This window comes from the organism of the source record quoted next, unplaced genomic scaffold, assembly GCF_019419815.1.
Source record: "Pyrus x bretschneideri cultivar Hongxiangsu unplaced genomic scaffold, Pyrus_bretschneideri_v1 Contig20, whole genome shotgun sequence".
Classification (NCBI taxonomy): Eukaryota; Viridiplantae; Streptophyta; class Magnoliopsida; order Rosales; family Rosaceae; genus Pyrus; species Pyrus x bretschneideri.
Window position 1 is genome coordinate 4,116,671 of NW_025999502.1, and position 21,207 is coordinate 4,137,877.

At 37.4% G+C, this 21,207-nt stretch overlaps 3 protein-coding genes and 1 long non-coding RNA gene across 4 annotated transcripts; 3 read left to right on the plus strand and 1 right to left on the minus strand.

Moving 5' to 3' along the window:
- Positions 1 to 2,462: 2,462 nt before the first annotated feature.
- LOC125477142 (signal recognition particle 54 kDa protein 2) lies at positions 2,463 to 7,205 on the plus strand. The gene is made up of 9 exons (XM_048584078.1): positions 2,463 to 2,701; positions 3,252 to 3,351; positions 3,663 to 3,816; positions 4,206 to 4,356; positions 4,460 to 4,608; positions 5,255 to 5,355; positions 5,460 to 5,617; positions 6,272 to 6,386; positions 6,565 to 7,205. Exons 1-9 carry the CDS (start codon positions 2,471 to 2,473, stop codon positions 6,891 to 6,893), a joined length of 1,488 nt encoding a protein of 495 aa, XP_048440035.1. The 5' UTR covers positions 2,463 to 2,470; the 3' UTR covers positions 6,894 to 7,205.
- Positions 7,206 to 7,256: 51 nt separating this feature from the next.
- LOC125477143 (DEAD-box ATP-dependent RNA helicase 35-like) lies at positions 7,257 to 9,493 on the plus strand. Its single transcript, XM_048584079.1, is given in 4 exon segments — positions 7,257 to 7,517; positions 7,519 to 8,464; positions 8,502 to 9,086; positions 9,088 to 9,493. Coding segments are annotated over 4 exon segments (2,046 nt in total). The 5' UTR covers positions 7,257 to 7,272; the 3' UTR covers positions 9,358 to 9,493.
- A 2,022-nt stretch (positions 9,494 to 11,515) lies between these two features.
- On the minus strand, positions 11,516 to 20,983 carry LOC125477090 (PX domain-containing protein EREX-like). The gene is given in 13 exon segments (XM_048583911.1): positions 11,516 to 11,992; positions 12,206 to 12,424; positions 12,655 to 12,897; positions 12,986 to 13,150; positions 13,840 to 13,902; positions 13,904 to 14,305; positions 14,307 to 14,492; positions 14,494 to 14,618; positions 14,725 to 14,833; positions 15,677 to 15,763; positions 17,143 to 17,241; positions 19,057 to 19,167; positions 20,664 to 20,983. Coding segments are annotated over 13 exon segments (2,352 nt in total). The 5' UTR covers positions 20,946 to 20,983; the 3' UTR covers positions 11,516 to 11,731.
- Positions 17,248 to 18,867, plus strand: LOC125477091. Its single transcript, XR_007258298.1, has 2 exons — positions 17,248 to 17,477; positions 17,579 to 18,867. It is a non-coding gene; the product is annotated as an uncharacterized LOC125477091 (long non-coding RNA).
- Positions 20,984 to 21,207: the final 224 nt, after the last annotated feature.

Genomic DNA, 21,207 nt, shown 5'->3' on the forward strand with positions numbered 1-21,207 from the left:
GAGGTGCTATGGGATAATACATTCCCGTACCACAAACAAGCACCTACAATAGGATCATGTTGCACATCTTTGGGCCAAAAGAAGCATGAAGTAGGCGTTTTAATTTTATGTTGTTAAATGTTTTTAAAAATGTTGTTAAATGTTTTTTTTATGTTGTTTAATGTTATTTAATGTTATTTAATATTGTTTCATGTTACTTAATGTTATTTAATGGTGTTTAATGGTTTAAGAAGTTATAGGGAAAAAATAGAATTTTTAAAGTTAAAAAAAAAAATTGTAAAAAAAAAAATTCAAATATAACGGCTAGCTAACGTTAGCATGTTACTGTTGCATTCAAATCCAGGCCAGGCCTGGGGCTGGCTGGCTAACTGGGTTGGGCCAGCCGGTTAGCCATTTTCTCCTTTTTTTGGCTTGGTGGGGCTCACGAGCCCTTTGGCTTAGCCCTCCGTTGGAGACGGTTTTCGTGTCATTTTGAGCTATTTTCGGCCCTCAGGCTAGATCAGTTAAAGATGGTCTTACCTTTCCAGTGCTGGTGGAGGCGGTGGCTGCGAGATCTGGATTTTACTGGCGATGCAAAGGGGTCTTTAAAACATTATTCTTGAGAGCGGCTTGCTCCAGATTGTGGTTGTCTTTCATGACTCTTCTCAATGTTTTTTCGATGTGGGAACTATCATTGAAGATCTGAAGGTGCTCATGTCTACGATCACTGGAGTTCATCCTACCCATATATGTCGTCATGCTAACAATGCTTAACACATTTTGCTATTTTGAATGGCTCAAATTGTAATTGGTTCGATGAACCCTTTATATTATTTCTGATTTACTGTTTGAGGAGTCTCTCTTGTAATTGGTCTGATCGTAACCACTTTTTCTATGAATGAAGCTATCGATGTTTTATATAAAAAAAAAAAAATCCAACCCTCCCCTCTCTGATTTCTTTTCCGACTAGACCAGAGAAGATGAATTATCTTACTATGAATTGTCCATACAGATCCAAAGAAATCTATAATGGTAATTCATATAAACCTTACAAAATCCATATATAATTGTAGAATCTATTAAAACCCTTCAAAATCTGCCACTTAACGAAGTCTATGAAAATCCTGTGAATCCAAATTGACTACACCCCTTATCATCCCTCCTATGCAATATGGAGAGCAATTAAAACTAAGTTTAAATAATACACATGAAAATGTATATTAGCACTCCTTGCAGCTCTTGGACTCTTCTCGCTAATCCGCCATGCAACAGAGAATTCCACAATATTGCCATGGTAATTCAACCTAGATAAACATTAATCTTCAGTATTAAATCCAACGACTCAAATTTTGCTCACTCAACGACCTTGATTGTTTGAGCTGATAGTGTAAAATCGTGTACAAACACATACCTAATGCATGAAATGTTTCGTCGCATTGGCTGTTTGGCCAAAGTTATGTGCATCTAGTAATATGAGACCCCATTTTGTAGATGACATGGACATCATCTGTGACATGAGCCAGCATTTTCAGACTCGACAAATACCTTACCGCCTAAATGCTGCACACTGGGACGTATTTTTTGAAAGGGGAAAAAAAAAATATCACAAATGATCTTTGAAATTGACTGAACATATTATTTTAGTGCCTCACTTTCAAAATCAATCAATGTCGTCCTTAACATTCACTACCACACATCAATTTGGTCATTCCATTTAGATTCCGTCAACTATTCTATTAATTTGTACGTGACAACTCACAAATTCAATAAAATGGGGACACGTGGATTGCACGAAATTAATATTTTTATTGCAAATGATTCTTGACATTGATTAATCTTCTCATTTTGATCCATGAGTTTCAAAAATCGATAAATTTGGTCCAAAACCTTTACTATTGCACATCCATTTAGTCATTTCATTAAAATGTCGTCAATATATTTTTGTTAGTGTGCCGACATGGTCCCACTAATCCAATCATATGGTGCTAGCTAGATTAACTATAAGAAACTATCACCATTTGACAATCATTTATGTCGTTACAATATATAACTATCAGATGATGCCATGGTAATTATATACTTGTAAGTATATTTTTATGTAAGTATTGTGGTCAAATCTCATATACAACGAGAACCAAAACTAGCTGCTACGTAAATTTAGGGACCCAAAATTAGCTCTTATGAAAGTCCAGGGACCAACATGAAATTTAGTCAAGATTGGGTAGCATGTCGTTTAAAAACCGAATTCGATTTTGGTCTCGAGGGTTTCTTCTCCTTCAATTACAGTTTCTTCAGAAATAAAGAGTCGACGACAATCACACATCCTCGAGAAGAAACACATCACTTCATCTCTGATTTTGCTCAAACCCTACCCCTACTTTTTCACCCAAACCCTAAATCCCCAAATCTCTACCAAACCCAATCCCAGAGTCCCCAATCCGTTCCCAAATCCCCAACAAACCCATCAAGTTTTCCCCTCTAATCAGCAAAGATGGTGTTGGCGCAATTGGGAGGGAGCATCTCGCGTGCTCTCCAGCAGATGAGCAATGCGACCGTAATCGACGAGAAGGTCCTGAACGAGTGCCTCAACGAGATCACTCGCGCCCTGCTTCAATCCGATGTTCAATTCAAGCTCGTCCGCGACATGCAGACCAATATCAAGAAGATCGTCAATCTCGATGATCTCGCCGCCGGTCACAACAAGCGCAAGATTATTCAGCAGGTACGTACGTGTTCTGTGATTCACTCTCACGCATTTAACTTCTTTTTTTTTTTTTTTTTTTTTTTGTTGTGATTTTGTTGGTTATATTGTGTTTGGGGCTAAAGAATTTAATATTATATTGTGCTATTGATAATCGTGCTGGTTTGCCTGTTTCGGAAGTTGGTTAGCAGCATTTGCAAGATTGTATGAAGCCTTTGGCAGTTTGGTACCTTGAGAACTTTAGCGATACAATGAATTTAGTCAAGAAAAGAGTTTATAGGATCGTAAATTTTCTATCTTGTGTAGCCTACAATGCGTGCATCGAGGCCTGCATTTGAACAAGTACTGTTTTGGGTTTTCTCTTGTGCGTATGATGAAAGGCTTTATTTTGATTGGACACATTTTACAGTGCGGGATTTTGTTTTGTTAATCCGGGCACATTACACCTCTCGTTTCTGTTTGTATTCAGTTGATATAGCAAATTTCATATGTTGATGTACGACAATATATTTCACTGTTATTTTCTCTTGGTTTTCTGTTGTTTTCTAATGTAGTGTTCCTTTCTTTATAGGCTATATTTAATGAACTCTGCAAAATGCTGGATCCAGGGAAACCTTCTTTCGCACCCAAAAAAGGGAAACCAAGTGTTGTCATGTTTGTTGGTTTACAAGGTATGCTTCCTGGCTAGTGGATTATTTTCGTGCTGATTTGATTCTTCTTTTTCGTTGAACACTGATTGGATTATTTGGCATTTATTATCTGCAACTTTTAAACTTTTAGTCAGTGTGTTGTCTGGAGAAAGATTTAATGGTTGATTTATGTTAAGGAAAAAAGCTTCTTTTGTCTTTTAAATGTACATTTAGCAGTAGCGTGCTGTGTTTATATCTTATTTTCTGTTGAACTTCAATTGCACTTATCTTTTCTGTTTACAGTTTTAACCAATTCATTCTATTTTTTTTTTTTTTTTTTTTACGACATTCAGGGTCTGGAAAAACCACAACGTGTACAAAGTATGCATATTATCATCAGAAAAAAGGTTGGAAGCCTGCCCTAGTGTGTGCAGATACATTTCGAGCTGGTGCATTTGATCAGTTGAAGCAGAATGCCACTAAGGCTAAGATTCCATTTTATGGAAGGTACTTTTTACTTTCTACTGGTTATTTCTTAGGACAATTACAAGCCTTGTACAGTTGTGAAATTTGGAATGTTGAATTTTCCTTTGTGTAATTAGTTGAATTCCAGATATTTGTTACATTTTCTTAGGGAAAGTTAAAGAAAGAAGGTAAATTAGATTAGTACCACAGTGGTTATATTTGTTCTCATACTCCACTGGTCTGGACTCCAATTTATTGTTTTGGAAGTTAAAACGAAGGTTGCTGGTTGGGAATGGTCATTTTCACTTAAAAGCAGCCACCCTTGGTCTGCTCTTGTGTATCCCTCTTTCTTTCTGCATTACCACCTGACATATTTTCTGCAGTTAATGCTTTTTAGCATTCAAGTGATTGTTGGTGTTTTTCCCCTGCAGCTATATGGAGTCAGACCCTGTGAAAATTGCGGTTGAAGGTGTGGAAACGTTCAAAAAGGAGAATTGTGATCTTATAATTGTTGATACCAGTGGGCGTCACAAACAAGAAGCTGCTCTTTTTGAAGAAATGCGTCAAGTTTCTGAAGCAACGGTACTTTTTCTGGAATTTCATACTCAACACTACATTAACCTTCTGATTGATTCCATTTGCTTGATAATATCTTTCTCTTCTTATATTTTCTCTCATATTCCAGAAACCAGATCTTGTTATATTTGTTATGGATAGCAGTATTGGTCAGGCTGCATTTGATCAAGCTCAAGCCTTTAGGCAAAGTGTTTCAGTTGGGGCTGTTATTGTTACAAAAATGGATGGTCATGCAAAGGGAGGTGGAGCTCTTAGTGCGTAAGTGTTGCTACAACTATTGCAATCTTTTAATAATTTTTAGTTTGATTTAAGCATTGGTATAACTCATATGAAGATGTTTTGTTAAGCTTCACTCTGGAAACTCAGTATTTAACTTTGTTCTTAGACTTGTTTTCAACCTCTTGGATGCATGGGAAAATCTCTTATAGTTATAAATTTTTGAAATAGTTTAGAGAAATGAGATATAACTAATAATTAAGTAAATAAAATTCTAGCCACTTGTTTTGCCCAAATCTTCAAAACCTTGCTTTTGTACCCATGCCGAACTACATTGACATTCATATTATGATCCAACCCTTGAAACTTCTAGATTGTATATTGTAATATTCTTAGGGACCCAAAGTTCTCACTTGGAAACACTTATCTTTAGTACCAAGCTTTGTAGAATTTGTACTGTATGTAACCAAATCATCAGTGGGTTATCTACTAATAAGCAGCTTAGTTTCCAAAGTTTCTCCATGTTTTCTGAGGATGGAATTTCAAGTAAAGTCTTGAGATTGTAGAGTATAAGAAGCTTGAACTTTTGGGTTTTGACCTTTTTGGGAATGCTGATTTTGAACTCTTTAGGTCTTGTCTCCTTAGTATCTGTAACTGTTTGACAACAAGATTTTATTTTACTCTGCAGTGTTGCTGCAACAAAGAGTCCTGTTATATTTATTGGAACAGGAGAGCACATGGACGAGTTTGAAGTTTTTGATGTTAAACCATTTGTCAGCCGTCTCTTAGGTCACTCTCTCTTGCTTTCTTGGAACTTCAATTTTTTTGTTGCACTTACGACTTAGCAATGAATGTTTTAAATAATTTTGATAACAATGGGTTTTTACCACTAGGCATGGGAGACTGGTCTGGATTTATGGACAAGATTCATGAAGTTGTTCCTATGGACCAACAGCCAGAGCTTCTACAAAAGCTTTCAGAAGGGAACTTTACGATGAGGATTATGTACGAGCAGTTTCAGAACATACTTAAAATGGGTCCAATTGGCCAGGTTATCATTCTTTTTTGTTGAAGTTTATCTAGAACGTGCCTCTTTTTTCTTATTGCCCCTTTTTCTAGACTTCAGTGTTGGTTCATTTATATGTTAGCTTCACCAATTCTCATCCTAAATTCTTTCCCAATTTTAAATTTTAGCAAAAACCACCTTATATCTTCCCAACAGCTTTCCCAAAATTGAGAAATTAACAAATTTTGCTCTAAATCTGGTTGGGTGTTTCCCTTTTCTCAAATGCTGCTTGTTAGTCCGACTCAGTAGCTACAGCTTCTCTATAAAAGTAGTCTTCAAATTCCCCTCCCCAAAATGTCGTAACTGGATTCAAGAAACCATATACTGAAATCATGAATAGTTTGTGGTGCACTGAGTAAAATTCTTTAACCAACAATATCAACCAAAGGAAAGAAAAGAAAAAAAAAAAAAAACGACTGCAGTGATGTGGGTTATTAGCCTTATAAAGCAATTGATAAGTAGCTTTAATTCTAATTGAAAGGTAGTTATAATGTTATTAGCCTTTAAAACAATGGAAAAGTCTCAAATAATAAAAGATTGGGAAGTTCGGAGTCACATTCATGATTTTCTGTGGTTATAGAGCCTCATAAAACAATTGAAAAGTAGCTATAATGCTAAGAATTTAATTGGTTTGTATAGGTATTCTCAATGCTTCCTGGATTTAGTGCTGAATTAATGCCAAAGGGCCGTGAAAAGGAAAGCCAGGCAAAGATCAAGCGTTACATGTACATGATGGACTCAATGACGAATGAAGGTAAGTAAAGGCCATTCCTTTTGTTTTTGTGTAATAAGCCACATAGCTTGAGCAATTACTGTCATGTTTAGTTCCTCCGGGGGGGAAAAAGCCATGAGAAACCTCACTTTTAAGTTTTTACTGAATTCATCATGCTGAACTGATTTGATTGTTCTGAATATCTCAACTAATCTTGCAGAGTTGGATAGCACAAATCCAAAACTCATGAATGAATCACGTATAATGCGAATAGCACGAGGCTCTGGTCGCCAGGTCAGAGATGTAATGGACATGATGGAAGAGTACAAGCGCCTTGCCAAGATATGGAGCAAAATGAAAGGACTCAAGATTCCGAAGAAGGGCGACATGAGTGCACTATCCCGAAACATGAATGCACAGCACATGAGCAAAGTCCTACCCCCGCAGATGCTGAAGCAGATTGGTGGCATGGGCGGCTTACAAAGCTTGATGAAGCAAATGGGTTCTGGTAAAGACATGATGGGGATGTTCGGAGGTGGCGACAAGTAGATATTGATGAAGAAAATGACAGTTACGGTGGTGATCTCAAGTTTATTTCCAAGGATTTCCCTTTGTCAACCAGAGAGGTTAACAGACGTCTGTCCGCAAGTTGACACTACTCACTAGTTTGCCAGAAGGCCCGGCATCTATTAAGATACTTTTTTTTTTAATCACGGTTGCATTAGTTGTAATCTGAAGGGTCCACAATGTTTAAATCTTTTTGTATGTATTTGGTTAAAGGAAGGAAAAAAGGTTAGTCGTTTTCGTGATTGAAAGAATTGGAATGATTTAGAGGCAATGAAATTGAACTTCATCGGTTTAGCGTTTTTTTATCAATCATCAGGAGCCACCTGCACCTCCATCGTCTCTCTCGCTCTCTTGAACGGCCATGGCTCGGATGAAGCCATGGCCGCATCCAAATGGAAACCAACTGCTAGAACCCAACCAAAACCCTGGTACCACCGCGGTCGATGTGAAATCTCAAATCTGCATGGGAGTCACGTCCCACAGCCACAGGGCGCTGTTATTGGGAAAGGCTACGATAAAGCTTGTAATAATTGTCATTTTCTCGTTTCCATGCACGGTGATGAGGCACGAGATGTCGATGGAAGCAGAAGACGATGATTATATTGAGTGTGCCGGTGGCGAAGCGGCGAGCAATCGAAGCTCAGAAAATACTTGAGCGGAAGAGAAAGTCCGCAGGCGAGGAGCTACAGCCGGCCAGAACCAAGAAAAAGAAGGTAAAGGAATTGTACAAGTTGTCGAAACTTGCTGCTCAAGAAAAGCCTAAGCCCCCTAAACCTCCTAGTCTTGTTGTCAAAGCATCACAGTTGAAGCACGATGCTCCGGAGATCACTCCAGCACAAGAGATGGTGCAAAAAGAGAGAGAGATCATTGAAAGCTTATCCGATCGCAAGGCGCTGCTGTCAGTTGGTGAATTGGCAAAGGGAATCACTTATACGGATCCCATACCGACGGGCTGGAAGCCTCCATTGCATATAAGGAGGATGGCGAGGAAGCAATGTGATTTGATTCGAAAGCAATGGCATATTCTAGTTAGTGGTGAAGATGTTCCGCTGCCTATTAAGACTTTCAAGGATATGAGGTTTCCGAAACCAATTTTGGAGAAGTTGAAAGCCAAGGGGATTGTTCAACCGACCCCCATTCAGGTGCAAGGTCTTCCGGTGATTTTATCCGGGCAGGATATGATTGGCATTGCGTTTACAGGTTCGGGAAAGACCTTGGCTTTTGTTTTGCCGTTGATCATGGTGGCATTGCAGGAGGAGATGATGATGCCAATTGTTCGGGGTGAAGGCCCTTTCGGATTGATTATTTGCCCGTCCAGGGAGCTAGCCGAGCAGACTTATCAAGTGGTGGAGGAGTATTTGGCTCCTATGAGAGAGGATGGATATCCAGAGATTAGGCCTTTGCTCTGCATTGGTGGAGTTGACATGCGGTCGCAGTTGGAGATTCTAAGGAAAGGCGTTCATATAGTTGTTGCTACTCCGGGGAGGTTGAAGGATTTGTTGGGGAAGAAGAAGCTGAATCTCGATAATTGTAGACATTTAACTTTGGATGAGGCTGATAGATTGGTGGATATGGGATTTGTTGGATGAGGCTGATAGATTGGTGGATATGGGATTTGAGGATGATATACGAGAAGTTTTCGACCATTTTAAAGATCAAAGGCAGACACTCTTGTTTTCAGCCACAATGCCGGCGAAAATTCTCAACTTTGCCAAAAGTGCTTTGGTAAAGCCTGTAACCGTAAATGTGGGAAGAGCCGGAGCTGCAAATCTTGACGTGATTCAGGAGGTTGAGTACGTGAAGCAAGAGGTTAAGATTGTGTACCTTCTTGAGTGTCTGCAAAAGACCCTACCGCCTGTGGTAATTTTCTGCGAAAACAAGGCAGATGTGGATGACATTCATGAGTATCTTTTGTTAAAAGGAGTGGACGCGGTAGCCCTTCATGCAGGGAAGGGTCAGGAGGAGAGAGAGCATGCCGTTTCTTCGTTCAAGGCAGGGAAGAAGGATGTCTTGGTTGCCACTGGGGTTGCCTCAAAGGGTTTGGATTTTCCGAATATTCAACATGTCATAAATTATGACATGCCGCCAGAAATTGAAGATTATGTCCACAGGATTGGACGAACAGGAAGATGTGGGAAGACTGGAATTGCAACGACGTTTATAAACAAGAATCACAAGTGAGACGACACTGCTCGACTTGAAGCACCTCCTGCAAGAGGCAAAGCAAAGGATTCCACCGGTCTTAGCAGAGCTTAACAATCCAATTGGAGACTACGTGGACGTTGCAATAACAAATGAAAGCGGGGATAAGGGCTGCGCTAACTGCGGTAGGCTTGGTCATCGGATTGGTGACTGCCCCAAACTAGAGAATCAGAAAAGAATGGCCATTGCCGCCTCTAGATCAGGGATGTATTTTGGGTCTGGTGGTTACAAAGGAGAAATCTGATTTGTTTTAGTCATTCTCGATCGCATATGATAGTTATGTAGTCTGTTTCTACTCTGAATTACGGGAAAAATATTGACTTGATCATGTTTTTCTTTGTGTAAATCTTCAATTACATGTCTAACCTTCACTTCATGTATCCAAGTCTTTGTTGTTTATTTGCTAATCGGCATCAACCTTAACCTCTATCACTAGTTTTCTGTGATGTGTATACTGTAACTTGATTCAGCCGTCATGTTTTTCTTGTGTGCGTTTTTTATTAGAGCAACGGCGTAATCTGATGTAGCAGGAAATATAGAGCAATAGCCCTCTGCATAATACAGTGCCAATTTATCTCCTATATTTTTCTCCAGACAATTTCATCCTCATTGTATAGTTTTCACTTCCACGATGCTGATCATGTAATTCTTTTGCCTAATCTTCTGATAGTCGTCTGTTATCGTTTTTCCTTAAAGCTATTTAACTTCTGTATCAACCTTTTCAGTTACATAAGATAAAATCGAGGATACAACTATGAATTCTGTCGCTTCTGCGGTGATCTCTTCTTGTACACGTATCTCACCAATAAAATACATTTCATTACATTCCGCAACCAGTTCTAAACAAAACTTGTGCCATCAAAATGTCAAAAACTAACACGAATACATGAAATTCTGAATCATATTTAGCGGTAGCTAGCTCAATCTCATTTATTCCATGGAAAGTACTTTGATAAGGGCATTCGGAAGTCCTTATTCCTGATTCAGAAGTATTCGAGTCTTCATCTGTTTCACTCTGCTGGGTTAAACTTCGATGGGGAGAAGGAGAAGGCGGTGGAGTAATTTCTTTATCGCCCTGCAACATCTTCACCACATTGCTCATGAGAGGTCTTGCATTCTGAACGCACAGCAGAGCTACCAATAACATCCTCTCCGATTTTTCCATGTCTTCTCTTTGATCCCACAACGCGACATTAAAATTGCTTGTAGAGACGAATCACATGCCTTTCTGAAATACTATAATATATGTGAGTCGTCTATAACATTCATTTTTGTTATGCATTTCCCATGTCCGCTTTGGAAGCCATTCCCGTGGCTCGTTTGCATCTACAGGAAGATGTCTTCTCCTCTCAACAATCTCAAAGAGAAGGATCCGAAAACTGTTAACAACGCATTTGTGAGGCACGGGATAAGGCTTCCATACAAGCAATCCTTGTAAGTTTTACCGATAAATGTAAAGGGGAGTCATCAATGTTCGCAATGCATTCAATGATACGTTTTTAGCAAACTGCGATTCATTACCTTATTGTCTTGTTTAGGACACTTCTTCTACCGGACGTGTTCTTCTCTGTATGCATCATAGTCTCCATTTTCCGGCCTTCCTGCAACTGCCACTTGAAATGTGTCTGGCCCAAGTTTGTGGCCAGCAATCAGTGACATTGGCGGGGGCTCGGGATGTGTTGGTTTTTCCTTCCCATACTCTAAGAAGAGACTCTCGCCAAGATACAATGCATAAACTGCTGGTCCCGCCAACAAAAATCTCCTTTGTTGCGGATAAACTACTTTTGGTTCTGATTAGTGTGGTAAATAAAATTAATGGGTCCGTCTCTCTAAAATAAGTACGAGGTTTTTATGAAAAAAACAAACTATAAGTGGAACTATTTGATATAAGTTGTGATTTATTTTGTGAGATGACCAATGTGACTTTGTTTTATTCAATATAAACGCAGCCGCTTATGATACAGGCTGTGTGGCGACTCACGCTTCCCGGCATTCCCCAATCGGCGACTAGGTCTAAGCCATATGTTTTGAGTTGTGTTTTTTTTTTACTATTTTATCTAATCATTTAAATGGTGGGTTTTTTTTTTTTTTTTTTTTTTTTTAAGTACATCGACATTTTTACACTAAGCGAAAGAAGAGTTCGGCAAAACCATACAATGAGCAGCCTAATTTGGTATCAATTTCGTCATCCACGAGATTCGAACTTAACACCTCTTACTTCCAAGTGAAAAGGAATACCACACGGATATTATCTAATCTAAAAGAATGGATCATTTCTAAGGGAAAAATCGACACTTGACGGAGAAGACCAAAAGCGCAACTGTTCAAATTGGAGAAGGTATAGATCAATATTTAAAATTCAGGGACGCAAATGCACATCATATTGTTTTCCAGGCATAGTGTAGTTGAGAGACGATTGCAACAATTAAGCCTAATTAATAATATGTTACAAATAATGTTATCCAGGCAGCCACCTGTCGTATAGAAGTACAAAGTATATTGGCAACTTGTACCACCGTATACAAGGATTTAGAAAACTTGGATATACATACATACATACATACATATACATATACATATATATATATATATATATCTAAAGTATTACTGCTCACATGTCATCTTTCCAAGAATTTGCTTAGAACAGTTTTCCTTAGATGCGTATCTCCGTCTTCATCATCTTCTTCAGCTTTCATATTTGTATACAACGCACAGCGGATTACCGAGTTGACCTGCATCCTTAATCTGGCATTGTCGACAAACTGATCTGTCAGCATCTTCCTCAGCTCATCATCAGCCTTCCTATCATTACCATTGACGTTGTGAGTTTCATCTACCGCCATAACAGTGTTTTCCACATCCTGGGCGAGGAGCTGTGCCTGTTCCAGTTTCATAAACCATTATAATCTGGACCAGAGGCACCAGTACTATAAGCAAATAAGACTTGTAAATGAAAAAATGAACATGTAGTTTAGTCATATATATAAATGCCGTCATGAACCAGCATGCGATTGTTAATGGATACAGATTCCTAATATAACTCACTAAATGGATGAAAAGACGAGGACGAGAACTAAAGGTACATAACATACCTCCGCCAGAAGGAGACCAATTCGATTGTCAGAAGTTGTCAGTAAATCTATAGCATCAGATGGAGATGAAGTATCCATAATGAGCTTATCTTCCTCTTCAACAAGGAAATTAACGCTACATTCTTGAAGCCGATTGAGAAGAATTTCACATTCATGTAACAACTTTGCATTAGCAGTATTTGCCGACTCTGTCCTTCGCCTTTCCTTGTGAAGAATTCTCTGAAAGACAAAAACAGAACAAGATTTGGCTGATTTAAAATTGTATTTTCTTTAAGGAAAAGTGCAATTAACCCTACTTAAATCCACAAGGTTAGGAGATATACGCAATTTTAATTAAATGAATCTATGCAGAGAACGAAAAATTATCGAAGGTTTGCCAAAACATATTAAAATATGTGAGAAGTTTGGGAACCTATTACAAAAATCAAATGAAGCATAAGCGACGTTACCTCTACTTCTAATTTCTCTTTCATCAATCGACTAAGTTCCTGCTTCAATTCTGATTGTGAGTTCCGAAGAGATTTGACCTCTTTAACAAGTAGCTTTACATCTGTCTTTGACTTTGACTCAAACTCTTCATGATATTTCTGCAAGTTCTCAAGTTGCTGCTTAGAGGCATCCAACTCCTGGTGTAACACATCATTCTCATGAAGGATGGACACTTTTGTTGACTCTGAATGCATCCTTTCGTCCTGGAACATTCGTGAACATCATCCACATAAGGACCTCAGCATTGAATAACACAGACAAATAAATAATTTGTGGCAGAACGAATAAAACCTGCTCAGATTTTAATTTTGATTCCAAGTCCAAGCATCTCCTACGGAGTTCCTCCATATCCCACTGCATTTGGGTAAACCTTTCTTTTTCGGTTAAAACTGTCTGCTGCATGTTTTCTTTACAATTCTGTCTGGTAGTTTCAAGATCAATTTCCAAATCTTTGACCTACAAGAGAAAATTCCCATAAAGCAACACAAAATTTCAGCAAAGTTACAAAAATATAACAGAACAAGAAAACAATCATTCATGATTTCAAAATCATTCTCAACCCTCTATCTCTTTTGCAAATCCATCAGCCTTTTTACATTGAAAACAACAGCAGAAACAGCACAAATAAAAATAAAAATAAAGGTTTACTTGAGTTTTTTGGTGATGTAACAATTTTCCTAATGCAAGCCTATACTGAATCAATAATTATTTCCTGCCACTTGTGGGACTCCTTACAACTACTAATTAATCGTCAGAAAATTCATTCTTTAATGTGGCATCTGACTTAGGTTTGGCTTTGCTCTTACTAACTCACCTGTTTATTGAATATGATTCCTTACTTCCCCACATGGCTGGGATATGACCTAAAATAATAATGGTGCATATACCACTAAAAATCTTAAATACTAATATATATCTTCCAAAGAAAAGAAAAAAAAAAAAGAAAGAAAAAGCTGCAACTAATGGATAACCCAACTGCAGCCATCTAAGTATGGAGAAACCAATGGCTGGGAATAGAAGCAGACTTTGTTCTATAATACAGTCAATCAGTACCACATTAGCAGCACAATTACTAACTGTTATAGGTTAATTGTCAATTAGTACCATATTAGCAACAAAGACTTATTAGCTGTCATAGATTATACCTTTGTTGTGAGAAATTGTCTCACAGCAACTTCTTGATTCAATCTAGCAATAAGATCCTCAACAGTCCGTTTTTGCTGTGGCTAGTCTCTGCTGCAATGTAGTTAGAACCCTGTTTAACTTATGTCGCTCCTCAGATGGAAGAGCAACTACTAAGTCCCTTGAAAGCCTTAAATCAGATTTGACAAAAGCATTAGGAGCTTCAGAACCTTTTGCAAGATCAAGGGAGCCATCACCGAATAAATTGGCCACTCCCAAGTTAGATGTTTCATTAACTCTCATAGAACTCGAGTCACTACCAAAACTCTCCGTTGAAAGCCTTCGAACATGGCCATCCCGGTTGTCATCCTCTATTTCTGAAAAGAACTCTGTTCCATCCATACAAAGAGGTTTGGCATAAGAGTTATTCTCGCTTACTCGGTCCCTATCTGTACTACTGGCATAACTTCTGCCAGGCATTTTGCGCCTAGGACAGCCTTTCTAGGCTTGACTGGATAAAATTCCGGTTGAATATGCCAAATTTAGAATTTTCCATTGAATCAGCTAAGTCATGTTCAGATATTGAATGCTCCATGCCAAGATCAGAATGGTTATCATCTCCATGCCTTGGTGTTCCATTCTCAGATACATCAAGGGGAGTATCATTACCATAATCTAGATGTGATAAATGAACTAGCAGCAACAATGGAAAGATCTGAATGAGCTTGTAACAGAAATGATGGAGCTGCGCCACTAGTCGAAGAGTTTACATCTGCAGATTCCTGATTGACTTCATGGAATGCTGTAAAGTATGACAGCCAAAAATTAATATAAGCAAATGGACAAAATCAATATATTATACATGATAGGATTTCCATCTCTAAGATGCACAAAGGATACACACATACAAGACCTTGCAGCAGCTTCAAGCTCAAGAAAGGTTGCAACCAAGACATTTCTTGATAAATCAATGTCCGATAATAGCTTTTCAATCCAATCCTCCAAAGAACGCCTTCGCTGCAACAGACTAACCAATTTGAGAATAAGAGGATGAACACTTTAGAAAAATAAAAGGCATAACAAAATCTTTTTCAGCAATAAGAAAAACCTAATGTTTGTAAAGCTACATCTGCATCAACGTATTTTATTCAGATCCAAATTGTGTAGATGTGTGTGTGTGTAGATATTTGTATAGCTATACTGGTGATGATTAAATAACCATTAACTTGGTCATATATAGAAGTTGACAAATCTATGCAAAACATGTGCAAGCATATATTCTGGTTAAAAGCCCCCATAACAGTCCAAATATAGGCTCCAGTTAAGGACTTGAGTGGTTGAACCTCAGCCATTACAACAAATAGGGGCTGCTGAGATGCACAGTGGATGGTTTGCATCAATCCATAAATGACCTAACGGCTCATATGCAAATTCTTAGCCTAGGTCATTTGTAATTTTTCTGTGGTAAATGCTTAGATCATTTGTTGCTTACACATGAATAATATGCAGGTTTTTACCAAGAAAACCTTTGGCCTCCGATAAAAAGCCCAAGCAATAGAAGATTTCAAGATTTTAAAGGGTGCAGTGAAAACCTGGCTTAAGTCTCAAAATAGCTCTGTAACTACCATTTTTGTGTGCAAGTAACCTCGCAACTAACTATAAAGATACTGAGAAAACCAATGATCCAATTAAAACTTCTGACATGAGGTATTGCTATAAAATGTATCTCAACATGTATGTTACACTAAAGTTACTTCTGATTCCAATATACATATACTAATATTTGGATCGAGAGAGAGACAGAGAGAGACAGAGAGAGAGAGAGACAGAGAGACAGAGACAGAGACAGATGTAGCCCACCTCTTCCAATAGTGTCCGACTTTTCACTCTCAGAAACCCCTTTGGAGGAGCTGGGGGAAGATCTTTTGTGGGGAACTCCTTTTTAAGCTACAGAAGACAATACCAAATGAAATCGTTCAACAGTCCAACAAACAAGGAAATTTCTAATATCTACGACACAAAAGACATATAAAGATAAACGTGTCTGCCTGTCTATACGAAGAAGTAGCTAATTTTAGTAACAGCATCTCAGCCTTATGCCAATAAGAGATAAGAAATTGGCACAATTGAAGATCATCCTTACCGTTATTCCAGTCATATGGAATGATCTGCACATCTCCTAATTTTTCTTGATCATTTATTATCTATGAAGCATGGATATGGATATGGCAATACGATACAATATGACACAACACGGCGATATGACAAATTTTTAAAAAACAAGGATATAATACAGCATGGATACGGGAATTAATATTAAACATTTAACATTTAGTTGTTATTATTATTATGATAATTTAAAAGATATCATAAAGAATTTACTGGTAATTTACAAGTCATAAATGATTGCCTATATTTACAAGATGTAGTCATACAAATTTAAATATATAACATAGTTTTCTTTTTAAATTGGACGATGAAATAACATAGTTTAATGTTAATTGCATTTTATTTTTTTCCACCTCTCCATGTGGGTATGATTAGTGGGCCGGTGGGAAATAACAGAGTCCAACACATGAAATTCAAACGGAGCGTTTTGAAGTGGCTGTCATCTTCTTCCTCGCGATGATCTGCAATCACGCTTTCAAGGCTAAAAGCCTAAAATTTTATTCTCCTCAACATCATACGTATCCGAAAAGTCGGATACCCGAATCCTAAATGCTGGATACTCATATCCATCAGTTAACAACGTATCCATCGATCCCAATACGTACGAGCGTACCGGTAACTTATCATATCCCATCAAGTATCTGATACGAGATAGGCGACCAAGTTGCCGTATCCATGCATCATAGTTTATTATTTATTTCAGAGTCAGTCTTAGTCGTGGTTACCCTTTTCGTTATTTACCTTCTACTTTAACAAATCTAAGGTTGATTACAAATCATAAGTGCATTTCTAGCCTTAAGTTACATATGTCCTACCACTAAGCCAGATATCTCCTGTATTATCACTAATAGGTGCCACTCACAGTGTTTCCACTAAGCCGAACAATGTGCATGGAAATTGGAAAATAAATAGGCGTGTGAGAATTCAATAGAACCACACTTATAATGTACTTAGTATTCTTTTATCGTATATCCTCAATATTGTAAAGGATTTTACTATCTACATTTCTATTAATTTTCACCACATATATTTTAAGATGATACACAGAATAGAATTATCCCTTACTTCTGACTAACATAAAAACAATGTCATGTACTTTAGACTTTCCAAAATGAAATTTCATGTACTTTGGAATTTCCAAAAGAAATGTCACTTACTTCGGAACATAGCTTCAAAAAATCGTTAAATCTTCGTAATATCCCCCGAGTAGTGGTGATTCCTTCAGGCGATTGTATACCAACTTGAACCCTATAAAACTGTTCTCTATAAATGTTAAAAGGGAAACTAACTAAAACAGGTACACATTTAACAGAAAATAAAGCACAACCAACATTGCAAGAGAACAAATAGAAATCCTCACCAACATTACATTAGCATCTCCAGCCATTTCTAATCACATAATTTCGAAATATAAATATCAAATTACATTTTTTGTTTCTTTTGAAAAATTAGATAACAAGCTATTACAACTACTGGAATCACTAAAATGCAGGTGGTACCCTAGAGATATTTATTTTCGTATATCGAACACAATAAGACAGGAACTACACTGTTGAAAATCCACAAGCAAAGTTCTCAGAGAAAATTACTAAGGTGGTACCCTAGAGATATTTATTTTCGTATATCGAACACAATAAGACGGGAACTACACTGTTGAAAATCCACAAGCAAAGTTCTCAGAGAAAATTACTAAGGCACTCGACAATGAAGCTGAACACTTTTAGATTCTCTATGTGAGTTTTAAATAAAGTTGTCCTCGCCTTTACATAATCATTTATCACAACCACATATTCCTAATTTATCACCATAAATCAATCATTAAATGCATTACTTAACGAGCCAAAAATCAACTCAAAGTAGTTTTGTGCCTTCAAATTAGAGTGAGTTACAATGATGATTTAGCTATAAAAATTAAAAATTAACAATAAAATAATGATAATACTGATAATGATAAAAATTATACTAGTAGTAATAAAACAGGAACAATATATGACAAAAATGAAGGACAAGAAACCTTGCAAAAGACACAGAACTAAGAGATTTGCTGATTATGGTGGAAAATCAAACTAGGATGGTCCAAGAACCAACAAGAAAATCCCATATGCTTAAGCAAAGTGCTTCAGTATAACCACGTATAATAAACAAACTACTAAGTAATGGACTGCTACACAGGAAAGTCCAAATGTAGATAAAGATAAACTTAAAATTATCAAATTATAAAATTAAAGAACATGGGTTAAGAACTGATACATATCTGTACTTAAAATTATAAGAAAATACAAAAGTATGGAGAGAAGGTGAAGAGAGAGAATTTGCAGGTAAACAATAGACAGTGGCCTATTATCTGCCTAACCCAAGATGTTGGATCTAATCCCTCCTTATTAGGGACAATGAAAATCTTCCAATTTCATTGGCCAATTAATTTGGAATAATACTGCTGATAATAGCATTAAGTGGAGGGTTTCTCAATCTTCAATTTGGAAGACTATGAAAGGAGCCTTGGAGTTATACCAGCATTCCAACTAAAATTGTCTAAAGAGAGAGTTCGGAGCAAGAGTGTCCTTCATGGATCCTTCATGATATATGAGAGTATCCAATTGGATACAAGGTCCAGGCTAGAGATTAACTCTTGAGTGGTATTTACTTGTACTTGTTTGTTCTCTCTTCCAGTGAAGTTGGATAGTCTGGACGTAGGCATAATTACTCTGAACCACATAAATATTGGTATGCCTTTTCATCTCTGACTACTTTTTTAAATTATTTCCACAATTTGTATTTGTCGTGATTAGGGGATTCATGTCACCTATAGATGATGTCAAGAACAGCTATGACAGATACAAATGAAAATTTTCAATTGAACAAAACAAGTAACAAGTAAACAACTCAGATGTTGCAAGAACAGAGTACAAACTAAATGATCACTTTAACACACATTAGTAACTATAATGCCAATGGAAGAATAGTTGTGCACAAGTAAATGTACAAGAATCTAGATAATGTTGTCACAATCGAGAACAGAAAATAAGTATAAAATTTAAAACTAAAAATTCTCATTAAAAAAATATATATACCACCACAGGATCTGAACCTCTTGACTTGGGCAGGAACATCCAAGAAGGAACAGTGACACAGTAACTCCATCCTGTATGTGGGTTATGTGGCCAAACAGAGTATCGTCCATCCTTCATTCAAAACCCAAAATAGATTATTACAAGAAGGGGAAAAAAACAGAATCATCTAAATTAGAATCATGCAGAATCTTGTACCGCAAAAACCAAATCTGTCATATACTAACAAAACTGATTAACTTACAGCATACAGGTCATGTCAGTGACATATTTCACTCACTATATAGTTGAAGTACTGGTCTAGGTTAACCCCACAAAAATAAGGCCAAATGGGAGGAGGTAACCTCTACCTTTTTGCAATTAACAGTTCCCATGTTGTATTTCACCATATTTATGATGATTGGCAGACACCAATAGGTATGTTTGTCTTAACAGAGAAAACTGAACTAAATAAGTTACCTGACGTAGATGGAAATATACACGATTAAAAAAAAGTATTATACCAACATTTCGAGTCGTGTAAGATGGAAATTTATCAATGATATTTAAACTTGGACCTTCAAAATCTAAGCATATAACTGCAAAAACTACAGCAAAACGTAATTCTCAGTGAAAATGAAAATCCAGATTTAAATACCATCTGTTATACTTATTTTCAGGTCTTACAGTAATTTAGGCCTCAACTTCTTTATGTAGGTGAACCACCAAAACCCTACATAATAGCTCAACACCGTTTTTGGTAGATCTCTTCAATTGTGAATTTCAGAAGCAGCATACAACCAATTCATAGGGTTCCTGTGACATTGTTTGTTCTAAAACCCCCCTTTTTCCCCAAGTGAAATGCGCATAGAAGGTGCAGCATCCTAACATATTACTTCAATTCGATCTTTCTATCCTCTTTTGCAGTATAAAAAATATAAAATTATTCTCCAGAGGGTTTCTATTTCACTTCCCTTCTCCCACACCTGGAAATACTTTACAATCATCTACACCTGTTTACACCTTCCCATTTATATCTTTCAGTTTACATCCAACAGTGTCCTCTCCCCCAAAACTTCTTCCCGAGCTTCCATCCCATCCCAGACCGACCAACCATACCATATCATTAACACCCTTAGAGAAACATTGTCAACATACACACCCATTGACTGTGAGAAACATCTCCTACTTAAGGCTTGTGGGACTGTCAAAAGCCCAGACATACCTATTCCATTATTTTGCACCCCATCACTACTGGTATGGATCAAAATTTATTCTCTCATCGCCACTCCGAATTGTCGTATTTTCAGTAAACAAATTATATGTCCACTTTATTTTTTTTCTTTTCCCTTTTAGTTATGATATGTCCTCTAAAACATAATTAAAATAACTTCAATCACCTAGGTCTGAGATCAAGTGCTTAAATTCAATCATATACTTCATCAAATTTCAAACTTTTAACACATAATTAATCCACAAAACCAGTCGAAAAAATCACCAAAACCTACTTACCTAAATTCCAACCCAAATCCAATAATTAATTCAAAAGCAAAATTAAAGCTTCATAACTGGGTGTCCCCAAAAGCCATAAACTAAACAAAACACGATCAGAAAACGAAAAGTTCGAGTACCCATTTGCGAGGAGGAGGGCTCCAATCCATGCCCAGAGGGAGAGGCGAAGTGCCGTCGTGGCGGTATTTCGGAGGGCTGCGACTGCGCTCCACGCGCTTGGTGGTGCTTTTGATGTCATAATCGTCCCTGGCATCAGAAGCTACGTCGTCGGTGAGATGAGGGGCAGTTCGGGAATCGGAGAGTAAAGAAGTAGGGCGGTGAGAGAAGGGATCGGAATAAGGATCGGAGAAATCGTAGGAGTTGAAGTCCATGAGAGAGAGATCGTGCGCGTACAGATTCATTCTCGGTTCGTTGTTGTCTGTGTTCCTGGTGTTACCGCAATTAGTACGAACTACGAAGGCTTGAAGCCATGTAATGTGGACGCGATCCGATTTGATGTTAAAAATTTAACCGGATCAACGAGCATTTACCGCTTCAATTTGGTCTGATTTGTTTATCTTATCATTGAAATCGATCCGAACCGGACGAAATCAAACTATTGTTTATTGATTTTTATTTTCAATTAACTGGTTTGATTCGAACAGTTAAGCCTATTTTAAAACA